This window comes from Mastomys coucha, unplaced genomic scaffold (assembly GCF_008632895.1).
Source record: "Mastomys coucha isolate ucsf_1 unplaced genomic scaffold, UCSF_Mcou_1 pScaffold21, whole genome shotgun sequence".
Classification (NCBI taxonomy): domain Eukaryota; kingdom Metazoa; phylum Chordata; class Mammalia; order Rodentia; family Muridae; genus Mastomys; species Mastomys coucha.
Genome location: NW_022196904.1, coordinates 52958896 through 52978083, shown reverse-complemented (window position 1 = coordinate 52978083; position 19188 = coordinate 52958896). Strand labels below are relative to the sequence as shown.

Genomic DNA, 19188 nt, shown 5'->3' with positions numbered 1-19188 from the left:
CATAATCAAGGTATCTGGTCTTATATTGAGGTCCTTGATCCATTTAGAGTACAGTTTTGTTAAGGGTAATAATTACAGTTCTATGAGCATTCTTTTTCATGAAGCCATCAAGTTTGATCAGCACCATTTGTGGAACATGTTTTCTTTTATACACTGTGTATTTCTGGCTTCTTTATTAAAAATCAAGTGCCCATAAGTGTTTAGACTTATGTTTGTTTTTAATTTAATGTCATTGATCAATATGTCTATTTTATGCTAATACCATGATGTTTTTATTACTATGGCTCTGTAATAAAACAGAAAATCTGGGATGGTGATGACTCAGCTTCTTTTAATATTCAGAATTGTTTTAGCTATCTCGTTTTGTTTTGTTTTGTTTTGTTTCTTTGTTTGTTATGTTTCCAAACTAAATTGAAAGGTTCCTTTTTAGGTTTTGTTTTGCTTTATTTTTCAAATTCTCTGAAAAATTATGTTGGAATTTTGATGGGGATTACTTTGAATCTGTAAACTTCTATTGCTGTATTTTAGTATATTTCTGTCAGCTGCTATCCTACCTAGTAAAATAATCAGATTTTTTTCTTTTGAAATAAGGGAATGAACACTCATTGCCATCCAAATCCTTCACAAAGATAGTTTTGGACTTGTCATTGTGCATAGGATTGATTATGTACCCTTTCCCTTTTAGTGTGGGCTGACAAATGTCCACACCCAGAGGTAACTGCCTTTTAATATTTATATTGAATAATTAAATATTAGTTGAAGTCTAAGACATTGATTAATTATTTCATTTCAAAATCTATTCAGCTTAGGCATTATTCTCATCCAATCTACAAACCCAAGCCTGAACCACAACAATCTCAACCAGGTAAATTTGTGAGTCAATTATTATGATAAATGCATTTAAAATGTATGATAAATTATACATTTAAATGTTCAAAGTCTTCTCCATGACAATTATTTCTTGTTGATAATAACAAAATGAAGTATTCACAAATGTATGATACACTTTGATGGTTATTATTTAGCTTCTATTGCCTTAACATTTCCAGTTGTGCAATCTCTTTGTAGAAATTTATAGAAGGCAATCCTGAGACTAGTGAGACTGGCTTAAAGTGTGAACATGATTTAGATACACCTGGGTCTTGGAATACACACCTCTAATCAAAGCCACCTGAAAGGCTAAGACAGAGACATATTTGAGTTTAGAGATTCTGCTCTGTCCTGGACAAATAGAAATATATCACATCTTCAAAAAAGAAAATCAATTGTTGTATTGTTATAGATCTCCTAGTGCCTTGTAATTTATTTAAAAGGAAAATAAATGTCTTTAACAAAGCATGTTTATACTATGTTTTAATAAAATAGAATACAATATTGTATGGTGGAGATGCCATTGAAAATTCAGTTACTTCCTTTTATACCTATATTTTGCTTTTACATCTATTTATTTTGCTGTACTTATTTTCTGAAACTCTATGTCAAAACAGGAATTTTAATAGAGAACCCATGTCTGGAATGTCTTGTATATTTTCAAAACCCAATATCAGAACCTATCAGGAATACACAAAGTAATTAAAATGAAACAAAGGCAAAAATAAATGAGAACTCCTGGTGTAAGATACAAAATATAGTTCTTACTTACCAAGGAGAAAAATAGATACACCTGTAACAAAGTTGTTTCTTGTGGCAGAGGCACAGAATAAGTTAAACCTCAATAATGAACTCTGGTAACCAGCATGAAAACAATAGTCTTTTTTTTCTATGAGAACATAAATGCACACCAGAATGTCTCCATGTACTAGAATGTGTCAAGAGGCAACTCATCAGTACAAACCATAAGTGTGCTATGCTTTCCACAGCTAAATTTATGTTAAACTAAGAATACTCTTGATGATTTCACTATTGAGAGGTTTAAAGAAATACTATTACAAGGCAGAGAATTATTCATAGGTGGATGCATTATTTTTACTACATTATCTTTGAATGTGGATATTGTGAGCAAATATGTTGTTTTTCTCTTTCCAGACAAAACATATAAAAACACAATTCAAAATGAGCCAATATCTAGAATATATACAAATATGGTGTTGATGTTTTTACAATTACAGGTTCTTCAAAAGATGTAAATATATAGCTATACAATATAGTTAATTGAAATATTTTAAAAACTCCTAACTTTAAATTATTTCTTTGTATAGAATATTATTTTACATAATTGTTGTTCATATTTTTACACAAAAGATACAGATTTTTCAGAAGAACTAGAAGAAGAAGAAATAACAGAATCTAAACTGGAAATTGAGAGAAGTTTTGATAAGGAAAATATAGGTTTTGTAAGTAAAAATTTAAATTTAAATTTATCATTGAATATTGTTTGGTTCAATCATACTGACTTAGGCCAACATGCTACATTTTAAACTACCTTATACAGTCAACAAATTAATAGCTTAACATTAAAATTAAAACATTTAATCTGTATACAATGACAGAACCTTCTTAAAATCCCATTGAAGGGCTAAACAGTTTGTCTTGGTATATAATAAGTAAAGATTTGATTATTGTAAGTTCTTCATTTTTAATGCATTTACACACATTGACAAAGATAAGGTCAAATGTGAGTATCATAATTCATCACTTGAATTAATGAATGAGTTCTTTGTATATTCTAGGCACTCATTTTCACATGTACAACAGGTAAAAAGTATTTTACCAGTCTGAAAAGTTGCCTCTTCAAGTTAATGATTGTGTCTCTTGCTGCAGAGAATAATTTTAGTTTCATGTTGTTCTATTTTCTTTGTTGGTCTTATGGATTATATTCCCTGTATCATGTTCATATAGTCATTCACTTTGTCAATGAGTTAAAAATTATTCTTTAATTTCTCCACTATTAGACTCAAGAGATCAGTCCTTATGTTGAGATACCTTGAGTTTTGTGCAGGAGGAGAGGTAAAGAATTACCTGACTCATCCATATCTATCTGTCCAGGTTGACCAGAGCCATTTGTTTCTGCAATGCATGTTGTTGACTTATGTACTTATAGGTGGGTCCTCAATTACCTTCCAGTAATTAAAATTTTTGTTTGGAGGCCACAACCATGCTGTTTTATTACTATTATTGTAGTGTAACTTGAAATCTTTAGTGACGCTTCCAGCAATTTTGTCTTCTGTTCTTTTGGTTTTGTTTGCTTTGTAGTTTTGTTTCTGTTTTATGGTTGATTGTTTCAGCTATTCTTGTTCTTTTGTATTTCCATAAGAAATTTAAATTTTTCCTTTTCATTTACTGTGAACATTGCACAGGAGTTCTTTATAAGGTCTGTGTTGCATACACAGATTCCTTTTATTAGGATGTCCAATTTCACAATATTAACCTTACTATTACATGATCTATGGAGGTCATTCCATGTTCTGGTAACTTCAATCTGTTATTTTCACTATCTTATAGCTTTCATTGTAAAATTATTTTACTTCTTTTGGTGAGACTTATCCTAATTTACTATACTTTGAGGCTATTTTGAATGGCATTGTTTTCTTTCTCAGTGTGTCTGTTATTTACATATAGGTAGGCTACTGATTTGGGGGCTTCAAATTCATATCCTGTTGCTTTGCTAAATGTGTCTATTAGAGTTTTCTCATAATTTTCTGGTGGAGTGTTTAGGGTCTTTTATAGAATTGTATCACCTACAAAAATAGTTTCATATATTTCTTCTCTGTTGGCATTTCATTTATCTTCTCTTGTCTTATTCATCTAGATAAGAATTCCAGTACTATATTAAACAGGAGGTGAAAGAAAAGTCATCTTGATCTTGTTTGTGATTTTAGTGGAAATGTTTTAAGTCAGCAACAATAGGCTTCATATTTTTTTCCTCAGAATCACTGAATAATTTCAAGGTTTTCATTTGAGGAAAGAATTTGATTTTACAGCCCAATTAATAGACTATTATGAGAATGCACTATCCAAATATTCTTTTGCTCATTTTTGGTGAAGAAAATAAATAATTTCCGAGTAGTTATCCAGTCTCCTTAGTGGATATATGTTCAGAAATTCAGTAATGAAAAGAGTTTATATAGATGCAAAATACTAGACATTTTCATTTTATAATGTCTGTTCAGAGACACAAAATACAGTAATATGCTCTCTGATGTCTCAGAACATTGTGAAGGCATTTTAAGTTTTGAACACATGGAAACTTCCTTGAGATCTGAGCTGGACTCGATAGGGGAGGTTTCTTTGCCTGGAAGACCTGAGGACTTTGCAATTGCTTCTGAGCCTGTGTCTAGCAATGGAACAGATGCACCAGCTGAAGCTCAAGCTACTGTTGGAGAACCTGTCATGCAGCCCAGTGTGGTGGACCATGTTTCCAGTCTGCCTCTCGTCAGCTCCATATGTGGAATGGTGAGTGTCACCTCTACCTCCACCAAGAAGATCTACCCACACATCAGGACTTTGTGTGATACAGAGCAGGTCCTCTCCTGCTCTGAGTCTGAAGAAGACATGTATTTTACCTATTCCCATCATTCTTTTAAAGCAAATTATTTTTTTTCTAGAATGTTCCAATAGAAAAAAGATCCAGAACTTTCTAGAATTTTTTTCCTAACAAAAATGAGGATAATGAGTAGTGATAGTACAAGTCTGTCATTCTGTGCCAGCACTGTAGTGTAGAGGCAGGAGGCTCACAAGTTCAAAGCCTAACTGCGACATAGCAAATTCAATGATAATCTAAGCTACATAAGACATTGTCTTGAAGTAAATCAAGCATAGTGATATTCCACTCAGGTTCCTTTCCTACATCATGGCCCACAATAGCAAGAGCTTTTCTAACAGACCCTGATACCTGGATCAAGAATCTATCAACTATGACAGTATGCACAGCTTGGATGTTGCAATCATTTCAGATGAGAAAGTGACTGAGGGCTGAGTGTCCACTGTTCCTCAAATCCTGGAGCTCAATATTGCCTTAACAAATTTTACATGCATTAGAAAAAAAATTTTCTTTTAGCAAATGTCTATTATATGCTGTTCTATCAAGATTTGAGTATTGCAGATGAGGGCATATGTGATAGTGATAGGACATAACAAAATAAGAAGCAAAGGTATCAAGTCAGATAATGCACTTCCATGTAAAGAAAATATGTGTTAATGTGGAAACATTTGAGAAAAGTTGAATTTCAAACAGGGTGGGAGTGAGAATGGTATTTTGTGGTCATAGATCTTTCTTTTATTACTAGATATTTTCTTTATTTACATTTCAAATGGTACCCCCTTTCCTGGTTTCCCCTCCAAAAAATAAAACCCTATTCCCTCCCCACTACTCCTGCTCACCAACCCAGCCTCTCCCATTTCCTGGCCCTGGCATTCCCCTACACTGGGGCATAGAGCCTCATAGTACCAAGGGCCTCTCCTCCCACTGATGACTGACTAGGTCATCCTCTGCTATGTATGGAGCTGAAGCCATGAGTCCCACCATGTTTACTCTTTGGTTGGTGGTTTAATCCCTGGGACCTCTGAGGTTAATTCATATTGTTGTTCCGCCTAAGGACTGCAAACTACTTCATCTCCTTGGGTCCTTTCTCTAGATCCTTCATTGAGGACCTTGTGCTCAGTCCAAGGGATGGCTGTGAACCCATACTTCTATATTAGTTGGACACTGGCAGAGCTTCTCAAGAGACAGCTATATCAGGCACCTGTAAGCAAGCACTTGCTGGCATCCACAATAGTGACTGGGTTTGTTGATTGTATATGGGAAGGATTCCAACGTTGGACAATCTCTGGATTGTCCTTGCTTCAGTCTTTGCTCCATACTTTGTCTCTGCAACTCCTTCCATGGGCATTGTGTTCTCCCTTCTAAGAAGGATCTAAGTATCCACACTTTGGTCTTCTTTCATCTTGAGTTCCTTGTGATTTGTGGATTGTATCTTGGGTATTCCGAGATTCTGGGCTAATATCCACTTATCAGTGAGTGCATACCATGTGTTTTCTTTTATGATTAGGTTACCTCACTCAGGATGATATTCTCCAGATCCATCCATTTCCCTAAGAATTTCATATAGTCATTGTTTTTAATAGCTGAGTAGTATTCCATTGTGTAAATGTACCACATTTTCTGTATCAATTCCTCTGTTGAGAGAAGTTCTGGGTTGTTTTCAGGTTCTGGCTATTATAAATAAGGTTGCTATGAACATAGTGGAGCATGTGTCCTTATTACATGTTAGAGCATCTTTTGGTGAGTGGTCAGAGATCTTTATGAATTTGAATTTTAAGATACTGAATTGAGAATGAGATGTTGTTCACTCAGTAAATGCCAAATACAGTGTAATTACTAGACATAGGCAATATTGGAAAATAACTTTCATACTGAGTATTTTAAAATTTGATTAGTTTTCATTAAATTTTAATTCTTGAGAACTTCATACATGAGCACTGTATGTGTCACTTTTCATAACTTGAATTTTTAAAATTTTAGATAATAAATACATTTCTCTCTTCTCATTTCCTTTCCTATACATTCTATTCTCTTTTGCCCGCTATCATTAACTTTCTCAAGCTTTTTGACATGTTTTGCCATTAATTTTTATTGCACAAGAGAGAACATTTGGTATTCATCTTTCTGAGTCGAGATTACCTCATACAATATCAACTTTTTTAGTTTCACCCATTTACATGAACTTTGAAGTATGATGTGGGAAGTTTCTATTTAGCTTCCAGCCCAAAACCCCATGTTGGAAAACCTAAGTGTTGTTTTCTGCAACTCTGAGTTGGCATAAGGCTGTGAAAACCAACCCATAAGGTTATCGAGAGCAACTAGAAGCTTTTACAATACCTCTAAACAGAGACTTTAAAATATTCCATAAAATTTTTTCACCTTGAAAATAGATACACATCAAAAATATGATCTACCATGACCAAGTTGTTTTTATCTCAGAGACATAGAGATGATTTAAAATAGACAAATCAATAAATCGAATAAAGCACATAAATGGACAATGAGATAAAAATCACATGATCTTCTACATAGATGCAGATAAGGCTTTTGACAAAATCCAATATTCCTTCATGATAACAGTCCAAGACAGATAGTAGGACAAGGAGGAATATATCTCAATATAATAAAATATGCATATGTGAAAATTACTGCCATTGTTATCCTTAAGTGGAAGAAAATGAAACCAACCTCAGTAAGTTTGTGAGTCAGGGGCATGTCCACTACCCTCACTCCTTTTCAATATTGTGCTCAAAGTACTACCTCAAGCATTAAGTCAAGAGAAGCAAATTAAAGTGAGACAAATAAAAGAAAGGAAATTAATACTGTTTAAAGAAATCATTGTGATAGTAGTGTAGGCATTTATTTTTTCAAATACCCTCCGAATTTATTTGGGTATACCAATTTGAATTAGGAATTTTTAATCTAAAGGTAATTACTTTTGTTAATATTGCACATCAGATCCTACTTTATGAATGCATTGTCTTTGTACTGTATTTCTCTTACATAATGAAGTGCCATGAGAAATGAAAGATTTAAGCTTTAGTGTTTATATTCGATATGCCATTAAAATATATTTGTCTTCAACATATAGTTCATATACTTAAAGTACAATTTTCATAAACTTAGAAATTATATCCTTAGAAGTCAAATAAGACCTTTTTAAAATGTGTTACCAATACTCATTTGACAGAGTGTGTCTAACCCTAATGGACTGCATGAAATGTCCACAGAAGCTCTCCCTTCATCCTGTATGGACAATGATGCAGTAAAAAAAGGAATAGATCATCCAGAGAAAAGTAGGTAGTACATTTTAAAATACAAATGTTATAGAAACTGTATAGTACAGCACCCTATCTCTTATATGTAGACATAGATTACTAATTAAAGATGTAGTAAGGAAAAGGATAAGTCAACTGGTAATAAGATATACATGGGAAAATCTGAGCAGACAGTTAATGAACAAGTCCTCCCTCCTACAACTCTCAGATATCCTTATGCAATTTGCATTATCTTTAGCAATATATAAGATAAATCCAAATATAAGGATAGGATTGTTTTGAATAAACATATTTTGCTGTTACAAAAATGAGTGTCAGGATAAATTAGGGTGTAGTGTGTATGAGAACCTTCAGTCTAGTGGTTTTTTGTATCTGTGTATGTTCCAATCAGTGAGTTTAGTGCCCTTGATCAGTCATGGATTCAGGTCTGAAACTAAAAGTTCTACAGTATAATACTAATACATGTTTTCTTTTGTTCTCATCTTGAGCAATCTGCATATTTTAAGGATCATTACCTAAACCCCTCTAGAGCAGTTCTTGAAAGCTCTAAATGTAGTCACAGACCCATACAATTTATATGCTCATATTTTTTATAAATGTATACCCTTTTGTTTTAATTTTGTTACTTTTTCTTATTGTTGATAATGGTTTTGCTTAGGGATTTACTCATGCTCTCAGCATGTTAAACACATGTTATGCCAGTGACCTAATCATCCCAGTTTATGGTACTGTGTTGTGATGTGCCCTGTAGTTACAAAAATCATCTCACCCAAATGTGCTCTTTCATCATAGCAAATTATGGATCAGGAGAACAACAATGTAGCACAACAACATAAAAGAGTCTATATTAGTCATGCACATCTTATATTAATGGATAATAAGAGTCCAATTCGACACAGGTTTTAAAATGTAAATGTATTGTTATTAACATTCTGCATTGGACACAAGGCTGTGATCATTTTACATATTCAGTATTTCTGAAAACTCCTTAATTCAGGTCCATAAAACTATCACTCTCTATTCTTACCTTCTACTAAACTGTTTCCCTAGCTTATTAATGTTTACCATGTTCAGCTTTCAAACACATATAGAATGGTCTCCTTGCACTACAGTTGTAAACGTGAACATCAAATCATATTGAGATCACATATTAGACTTGCCTTAGTCCTTCTGAAGACTGCATGATGAGCCCATTCTCTACCTTTTTACAGACAGAGCAATATGTGTTAATCTTCCACATATTGTAATATATAGAACATTCTGACATGTATAGCATGTGACCAAGAGACAGAAAAGAATCCAATTAGGAGGACTTTTATAAGAAGAAAATATTTCTACAATATTTTAACTTAATTCAAAATATTACTCAGGAAAGTTAAAATAAATATTTTATCATGCCTAATCTGTATTCATTACAATATGTAAATTTTTATTTCATATATTCATTATAGTTAGCTTAATGAAATGTGTGCATTCGCCAACAGAATCTATCATGGAAGACAAAATACAGATCTCAGAAGAAGAGAAGGAACAAAAGAGTGTTAGAACAAGCAAGAGGCCATTTGTAAGTAAAAATTGAAATTAAAATCACACATGTTATATTGTTTCCACAATAATGCTTTATAGGCCAAATAAGGTTAAATTTTATATATTTTAGAATTAATACATCAAAATTAAATGTTTTTAAATAATACTTTTATTGATTCTTTGAAACTTTCATATTAACACCGAATCCCTCCAGCTCATTCTGGTACTCATTCTTTTGCTAGGTTAGTGTCCTCCTAAAAAAAATTAATTATTAGTAGCACATTTGAGTCCAGTTAGGACTGACCATGTGTGAATGTGTGTCTTCAGCAAAAAGATCTTACCATTTAGTTATGAAAACCAAGCAGAATCCATAGCAATAGTCTGTGTTCTTTTGGATTGCATGGGACCTTCTTGAATAATAACACATAAGGGGGTATCCTGTCCCTGGTTCTTGGGGTTTCATTTAAAATCGCATAACTTCTGAGGGAATGCAACACATTCCCTGTACCTCTGAGCAAACTCTTTTTAAGTACATATCTTTTTTTTTCCGGTTTTTCAAGACAGGGTTTCTTTGAGTAGCCCTGGCTGGCCTCGAACTCAGACATCAGCCTGCCTCTGCCTCCCAAGTGCTGGGATAAAGGCAAGTGCCACCACTGCCCGGCGTAAGTACATATCTTAAATTAGTTTACAAACTAGTAGTTTCCACGAGGCTTCATATAGCATCAGTTTATGTTTACCTAAACTTTATCCCCTGTTCTCACTTATTCTCCTACCCTCATAACCACTTAAAAGCCTTCAGCTCAGTATTCTTCCAGTGTTTTCTTACCACCTGTGTTTTACTGCCCCTTTAATTATATTTTGCACAATTTCCAATATCTTAAGATCCTATATATATTTTTCATTAATTAACTTATTTGTTCACTTTACTTTTTGCTCACAGCCCCCTTCCTCCTCCCCTTCCAGTCCCACCCTCTCATACCCTTCCCTAATTCCCACCTCTCCTTTTCTGAAGAAGCCTGCCCCATGCGTATAACCTGCTCTGGCACATCAGGGCTAAGTGCATCCTCTCTCACTGAGGCCAGACAAGGCAGCCCAGCTAGGGGGGAAAATCCAAAGGCAGGTAACAGAGTCTGAGTAAGAGAAAGCCCCCACTCTAGTTTTTGGGGACATGAATACAAAGCTGCACATCTGTTAAATATGTGTTGGGAGCTTTAGTCCAGTCCAGGCTTAATCTTTGGTTGGTGGTTCCATCTCTTTGATCCTTCATGTGCCCAGTTTATTTAACTCTGTAGGTGGTCTTCTTGTATCCTTGACTCCTATGGCTCCCTCAATCCTTCCACCAACTCTTCCACAAGACTCTCTAAACTCCTCCTAATATTTGGCTGTGGGCCTGTGCATCTCTTTCCATCAGATGCAGGATGAAGATTCTTGGATGACAGTTATGCTAAGCTCCTGTCTGCAAGCAAATCATTAAGAGTGTTAAATATTGGCTCTCTCCAATGGGCTGGGACTCAAATTTGGGCCCATCATTGGGTGGTCATTCCTTCAATCCCTGCTAAATCTTAATTCTTGCACATCTTGTAGGCAGGAAAAATTTTGGGTTGAGGGTTTGATTGTTGGGTTAGTGTCTTCCTCCCTCCACTAGAAGTTCTGCCTGGCGCCAGGAGGTGGTCACTTCAAGTTCCATTTCCCCTGCTGCTAGGATTCTCAGCTAAGGTCATACCTGTTTCCTCCCAGGAGCGTTCTGTGTTCCAGGTTGTTTGTTTGTCCTGGAGAAGCACCCTAACCGATTTCACTTCACTCTTCCAGCTCTCTCACCCCTGTCCTCCATTCTCCCCACACCTGATTCCCGGTCCCATTGTACTTTCCATCTCCTCTCCCACCCAGTCTCTTCTCTCCATCCACTTCAAATGTCTGTTTTGTTCCCTTTTCTAAAAGAGATTCAAGTATTTTGCTTGGGCCTTCTTTGTTTTGCTTCTTTGCATTTCTGGACTGGTAGAGTAGTTATCCTGGTCTTTGTGGCCAATATCCACGTAGACGTGAGTAAATACCATGCATATCCTTATGGCTCTTGGTTGCCTTACTCAGGATGATATTTTCTAGTTCCATCCATTTGCCTTCAAATTTCATGATACCCTTGCTTTTTAACAGCTGAGTAATATCCCATGTTCTTTAAGTTTCATTTGAGAGACATGTAGGTTATTTCTAGTTGCTGACTATTACAAATAAAGCTTCTATGAACATTGTTCAGCAAGTGCCCTTGTGGTATGGTGGAACACCTCTTGGATATATGCCAAGAAATGTTATGTCTGGGTTTTGAGGTAGAACTATTTCCAATTTTCAGAGATACTGCCAGAGTATCAAAGTGATGTGAAAGCTTGCACTCCCACCTACAATATAGTTCTCCCATGCTTGTGTGCTAACGTTTGAGATTTTACCTTAGCCATATGATGGAATCTCAGAGTCATTTTAATTTGCAATTTACTAATGACTTAGGATGTTGAAATTTTCCTCGTGTTTTTTGGTTATGAGAGACACTATGTATTCTTTGTTTGGCTCAGTATCAATTTTTAATTGGGTTACTTGGTCTATTCATATCTAATTTCACAAGTTCTTTATATATTTTAGGTATCAGTAGTCTGTGAGATGTAGGGTTGTTGAATATCTTTTCCAATCCTACAGGCTACCATGTTATCCTATTGATGGTGTCACTTGCTATTGAGACAATTTTCAGTTCCACGAGGTGACATTTATTAAGTGTTTTTAGTGCCTGAGATATTGTTCTATTCAGGAAGTTGTCTCCTATACTAGATTGTTCAAAACTATTCTATACTTTCTCTTCTATCAGATTAAGTGTATACAGTTTTATTGTCAAGGTCGTTGATCCATATGGACTTGAGCTTTAGACAGGGTGATAAATATGGATTTATTTTCATTCTACATGTAGACATCCAGATAGACCAGCATCATTTGCTGAAGATGCTCTCTCTTTTCCATTGTATGACTTTGGTTTATTGGTCAAAAACTCAAATGTGCTTAGGAGCATGGGATGATTTCTAGGTCTTCAATTTGATTCCATTGATCAATGTATGTGGTTCTGTATTATTACTATGCAATTTTTATCATCATTGCACTGCAGCTCATCTTGAGGTCAGGAATAGTGATTTCTCCCAAACTTATTCATTATTGTTTTGTTTATTTTGTTTTTTTTTATATGAAGTTGAGAATTGCCATTTTAGTATGTTTAGCAAAGTAATACATAGGCATGGGAAATCTCTCTATTTTCTGATGTCTTGTTGCATTTCTTATTTCAGGGATTTGAAGTTTTTGACATACAGATCTTTCATTTGCTTGGTTAAGTTACAACAAGAAATTTTATATTATTTGCGACTATTGTGAATGGTGTTGTTTTAATAATTTCCTTCTCAGCCTGCTTGTCCATCATAAAAGGAAGGTCACTCATTTCTTTGAGTTAATTTTATATTCAGCCACTTTAATGAAGTCATTCATCAGGTGTCAAAGTTTTCTGGTAGAGGTTTTGGGGTCACGTACGTATACTATCATAGTACCCATAAATAGTAATACCTAGATTTCTTCCTTTCCAGTTTATATCTCTTTGATCTCCTTTTGTTGTCTAATTACTCTGGCTAGAACTTGAGTTAATATATTGAATAGATAGAAGGAGAGTGAGTACCCTTGTCCATTACCTGGTTTTTATGCGATTGCTTCAAGATTCCCTCCATTTAATTTGATGTTGGCTATTGGTTTGCTGTGAATTGCTTTTACTATATTTAGCCATGTGACTTGATTTCCTGATCTTTCCAAGATTTTTAACATGAAGGAGTGTCATATTTTGACAAATCCTTTTTTAGCATCTAATGATATCACCATATGATATTTCTTTGAGTTTCTTTGTGTAGTGGATTACATTGATGGATTTCCATCTTTCTAAAATTCTATTTAATCCTTTTTATCAAGCTCGAGATTTTATCACCCTCCTGGGCCACCCTCTGACTGTTCCCCATTCCATACCTCCTCTCCACCCCTGCCTCCATGAGGATGTCCCGATTCCCCCACCCCACCAGACCTCTAAACTCCCTGGGGCCTACAGACTCTTGAGGGTTAGGTGCATCTTCTCTGATTAAACCCAGACCCAGCAGTCCTCTGCTGCATATGTGTTGGGGGCCTCATATCAGATGGTGTATGCGTCCTGGTTGGTGCCACAGTGCCTGAGAGATCTTGGGTGTCCAGGTTAATTGAGACTGCTGGTGCTTCTACATCATTGCCCTCTTCCTCAGCTTCTTCCACTTTTTCCCTAATTCAGCAACAGGGGTCAGCAGCTTCTGCCCATTCATTGGTTGCAAATATCTGCATCTATTTCTCTCAGCTGTTTGTTGGGTCTTTCTAAGTGTAGTCATGATAGGTCTGTTTTTGACAGTGCTCCATAGCCTCAGTAATATTATCAGGCCTTGGGGTCTCCCATTGAGCTGGATCCCACTTTGGACCTGTTGCTGGACATTTTTTCCCTCAGGCTCCTCTGCATTTCCATCCCTGCAGTTCTTTCAAATAGGAAAAATTATGGGTCATAGTTTTGACTATGGGATGGTCAACTTCATTCCTTTCTTGATGCCCTGTCTTTCTGGAGGTGGACTCTACAAGTACCCTCTCCCCACTGAAGGATAATTCATCTAAGATCCCTCCCTTTGAGTCCTGAGAGTCTCTCACCTCCCAGATCTCTGGCTCAAAACACACATTGAACCCCACAATACAGAATAATAGTGGGAGACTTCAAGACCCCATTCTCTCTAATGGAGAGATCATTAAAACAGATACTAAACAGAGACATAATGAAAGTAATAGAGGTTAGGGACTAAATAGATTTAACAGATATCTGCAGAACATTTCACCCTAAAACAAAAGAATACACCTTCTCAACACCTCATGGTTTTCTCCAAAATCAACCATATAATTGATCATAAAACAACCCTCAACCAATACAAGAAGATTGAAATAATATGATATATCCTATCAGATCACCATGACCTAAGGCTGGTCTTCAATGACAACAAAAACAACAGAAAGTCCACATACACTTAGAAACTGAGCAATGTTCTACTCAATGATAACATGGTCAGGAAAGAAATAAAGAAGGAAATAAAGACTTCCTGGAATTCAGTGAAAAAATTAGGTAGTGTTTTTTCTGTTTCTATTTTGTGGAATAATTTGAGAAGTTTTGTTTTTAAGTCTCTTTGAAGGTCTGGTAGCATTCTGTACTAAATCCATCTGTCCCTGGGCTTTTTTGGTTGGGAGGTTTTTAATGACTTCTTCTATTTCTTTATGAGATATGGGAAATTTTAGATAGTGTACCTCCTCTTGATTTAACTTTGGTAGGTGAAATCTCTCTAGAAAAATAATCCACTTCATCTAGATTTTATAGTTTTTTTTAGTATAGGCTTTTGCAATTATATCTGATAATTTTTTTTTAAATTCTCAGTTTCTGTTGTTATGTCTCAGTTTTCATTTTTGATGTTGTTAATTGATATACTGTCTCTGTACCCTTTAGTTAGTTGGCTAATGGTATATCTGTATTGTTGATTTTTTAAAAAAAAAACAGCTCCTAGTTTTGTTGATTCTTTTTATAGTTCTCTCTGTTTCTAATTGGTTGTTTTCAGCCCCAATTTTAACTATTATCTGCCATTTACTTCTCTTTGGTGTGTTTGCTTCTATTTGTTCGAAAGCATTTAGATGTGCTGTTAAATTACTATCTCTCCCATTTCTTTGTAAAGGTACTTAGCACTATGAATTTTCCTCTTAGCACCGCTTTCATTGTGTCCCATTTAGGTTTAGCGGGGTCCTGAGTCTGCTCTGACACAGGGAACAGCCACTTGGGGAGGCAGGACAGGGAGTTTGACTTTGCTTATCCCTCACTATCCCCAGGCAGGTGTTGAGCTATGGAGAAGCCCACAACACTGCTCTGTGTGTCCAGGGAAGCACACTCTGAAGCATGGGACAGATGGAGTTGGCTTGGGGGTCCCCAGGCCACTAAGGATGCTGGGGCCATCTGGTTCTCAGGCTCTGGGATATCCAGGTGCTACTGATGCCATGAAAGAGTTGAGAATGGAGTGGGGCTTGAGGGCTTGATCCAGCCTGGGGTGGGGGGCAAAGGGGAGGAGCTCTGGCTGGTTCCACAGAGAAAGAGTCCTTGGCTTGGCTTGGCCTTGGTGCCCACCATGGCTGAGAGTGCAGAGAGGCCTTCTACAGGAGATTAGACAGTGACTCTTTAAGGGAAAGAATTCTCCATGGCTCACCAAAGTGGATTGTGATGAAAAGAGACAGTCCATGTTTTTAAGGTATTTATTGTCATGGCTGAAAGTAGATTAGTAAAAATGTATCCCACTTCTTGGGGCAGGCTTGAGATTAAATATATTTTGCAGGGAGGAGTATCTGGGAAGGAGAGTTTGTTGACTAAGTCCTCCAGGCTTTTAGGTAACTCACTAAAATGGAAATCTGTCTTGAGGCTATGTGAGGACAGGTCACATGTTCTACCTGTGCAGGATTGTGGGGAATTACCCTTATGTTACTGATGGCCACAAATCTATGGAGGGTTGGGACCTTATGCCAGGAGCCTGGTTTCCAGGGAGCAGGGCAAAATGCCTTCCATCGTTGTAGGGTTACTGGGGTTTCTAACCTTAGCTCATCCAGGAACCAGGCTGCCTCTCATGGTCCTACATCTCCTCCATTTACTTTTTAAAAGAGAAGTGTCACTGGGGTGACTGTGTCATTTATAGTGAAAATTGTGAGTGGGCTGGAAGTATCAAAAGAAAACACTACACAGGCATGAAGGGTAGCACAACTGAGCCAGAAGGGTAAGGAGGAGCAAGGGTGGCATTGGGAAGATACAGGATTATTGAACCAATTAATTATTTTGTGGGTTGTACAGTTTGTAAGGGTATTAACATCATTTTTAAACAACATTTGATTAATCAAGATAGACATTATGTTTTCCTTACTATCATGCAACTTCCCCAAGTTTATTAGCCATTTGACTTTGGCAAGTGTATTAGTCAGGGTTCTCTAGAGTCACAGAACTTATGGTAGTCTATATAGTAAAGGAATATATAGTATATATAGTAAAGGAATTTATTGATGACTTACAGTTTGTAGACCAACTCCCAACAATGGTCAGCAGCAGTTGTGAATGGAAGTCCAAAGATCTAGCAGTTGCTCCATCTCACAAGGCAAGCAGGCAAAGCAGAGATTGCCTTTCTTTTTTCAATGTCCTTATATAGGTCTCTAGCAAAAGGTGTGGCCCAGATTAAAGGTGTGTGCTACCACACCTTTAATCCCAGATGACCTTGAACCCATAGATCTTCCTGTCTTAATATTCTGGGATTCATAGCCACTACACCTCAAGATCTCCATGCCAAGATTCAGGTCGGAAACTTGTATCTCTCAGCCTCCAGATTAGAAGGCTACATGTGAGCCTTCTAATTCTGGACTGTAGTTCATTCCAGATATAGTTAAGTTGGAAACCAGGAATAGCCACTACAGCAAGAGAGTTTATTTATAGCTGGAAGGTTCCAAATCTATCCTCTGTGGATCTCAGCATATGTCTTGGTAATCTTCAGTCAGATGAGGTGTCTGGAGGAAGGCAGCTTTGTTTCCCAGGAAGGTGCAAGGAGATGGCTTTCTGTCTCTGCTGGACCTGTCGGAGCATCATTCTAGATAAACCTGTAGGATAATCACAACAGAAGAGCTGAACCCCAGCAGGGGGATGACTGCATAGGGTGGGTAGCATGTGTCAAGCTTATGATGGCTTGCTTGGGAGCACAACATGGTCCTTTGTTATGATTTAAAAAAGGAAGGATGTTTGAAGAATTTAGTCGTGGAAAGTATCCTTTAAGTCTGTTTTGGATGGCTGAGGAGGAAAACATCTTGTTGCATATGTATCTGGGATAGGTAGTAACAGTTTGTAACAGTAAATTGGTTGTTAATTAAGAATTAAATAATGGTTAACAGAATAGTTTGTTTGACCTGTAGGAATAGATTAAATGACTTTTGAACCTTCAGAGAAATCTTAATCAAATTGAAAAATGTTTGGACATATGTCATGAATGCTAAAGAGAAAAATAAACATTTAAATACAGAAGCTTGAAAATTTTGGGTTTGAAAAGCACAAACATCGTTTCAGGTGTTCCTGTAGGGAGAACAAGCATTTAAATAAAGGCTGAAAACTTTTGGGTGAAGGGTATCAGGTGTGTTTTTCCATTGTCTTTGGTGGGGCCCTGGTGCAGGAGGGCAGGGGCCTGCCTTGCCTTGCTAAGGCTGTGTGCTCTAGTCGACAGATCTCCTTGTGTTCCTCATTTTTTTGGCTGGTATATTTTAAATGTAGAGCAGCAGAAGAAGAAAGGCCAACATTGAAGAAGAGCTCAAAGGAAGAAGCATAGATGCTTGATAGCACAGTTATCGCCAGGGCCACAGGGAGTGGGAGGTTGTACCCATAGTTGAGGTATGTCTGTGTATGTATCTCCAGTAGCAGCAGCCTGCTGGCCAGTGATAGAGGGTTAGGGTGGAACTAGCTTTTTGGCCTGAAAGGGACCTCAGGTGGGCTCCAGCTAGCAGGCAGGGGAAGGGCAGCTTGTTTGGAAAGCTGGGGTGATAATGAGGGATGTGCAAGAGGACTATGTTTTTATTATCCTTTGGAATTGGGCAAGAGGGATATAGGGGAAGTGTGTATAAAGCCCCTTAATATTTGTGTGTGTGTGTGTGTGTGTGTGTGTGTGTGTGTGTGTGTGTGTGAATGAAACTGGTCTATTTGCTCAGTGGAAGCTGCCACAGACTGGGTTTGCTGTAGGGACCTCTTGTTCTGCAGGATGAGTAGAGTTCTGGTCACGTGGGCAAAGAATTCGGAGGATGACAAACAGAGTCTACACAAGGAAGTGCAGAATCTGAGTGTATTTCTCAAAAATGGCATCAGACTTTTACAGTCATTACAAAAGAGAAATCAAAAATCTGGCAGCTCAGCGGTCGGGGTACATCTGAGGCCATATAAAATATACCAGATCTAAAACAGCCCCCTCTTCTGGACAGGCTCTCCACCCCCCAGGCCCGAGTGCTCTGGGTCTGGGGGGATGCAGACCACGTGAGGCTCAAAGCTCAAATGCTCTGTTTCAAATGTCCAAATCTCAAATCTGAATGTATGTGCACAAAGTGAAAACCAGGCTTATATAGTATACAGAAAACAGGGCTAATGACAAAAGTCATGTAGGCAGTGAGGGCCACATCAAGGTCAGTAAGATTAGACAGCAAGACAGAAGTCATATAGGCAAGTGACGGTCACATCAAGGTCTGTAAGATCAGGCATCCAGGTGCAAAGTGGAAGAGCAGTGGTGCCCTTCCCACTGGGGCTATCCTGGCAGTCCCAAGCTAATTCTCTGGGTCTGTTGGAGGTAAGCACCAGGGAGTCCCATTCTAGTAGTCCCTGAGAATACCCTTAAGTGAGGGAAGCCCTTCAATTACTCTCAGGTATGTAAAACAATTCTATCTTCTGTGGGACTGCTCTGAGAATTCTAACTATGTTTACAATTAGCAATAATGCCTGACCTCTGTTGCTAAATATGAGGATACCTGTTTGATAAGGCAGCTTCTTTGTGAGAAATTCCAAGCTAATGACAGCTTGGTAATAAATTAGGATATATTGGAACGCTGTGCTGGCCAGGGGACAATGTTTAATCTTAGTTTTAATTATTTATGAATCATTTCTTGGGGCACCTTTATGCCTGAATAAGAAGGCATGTTGAGTATTGGAAAGACTAATCTGGAACACGTCTGAGTTAGGAGATGCCAGCAACTGACTGAATACCCAGGAGGCAAACTCTCTTTGAAGCTATACACCTCTGGTCC

At 37.1% G+C, this 19188-nt stretch overlaps 1 protein-coding gene across 4 annotated transcripts in view; it reads left to right on the top strand.

Annotated features, from left to right (window-relative positions):
• The window catches only part of LOC116102328 (POTE ankyrin domain family member B2-like), a 113391-nt gene that overhangs the window by 73935 nt on the left and 20268 nt on the right, over positions 1 to 19188 (top strand). For all 4 annotated transcript variants that reach the window (XM_031386858.1, XM_031386856.1, XM_031386855.1 and 1 more), the window contains 5 exons: positions 686 to 714; positions 805 to 865; positions 2242 to 2333; positions 7671 to 7776; positions 9243 to 9322. In XM_031386858.1, coding sequence (XP_031242718.1) covers positions 686 to 714; positions 805 to 865; positions 2242 to 2333; positions 7671 to 7776; positions 9243 to 9322 — 368 coding nt within the window. The remainder of the gene's footprint in view (positions 1 to 685; positions 715 to 804; positions 866 to 2241; positions 2334 to 7670; positions 7777 to 9242; positions 9323 to 19188) is intronic.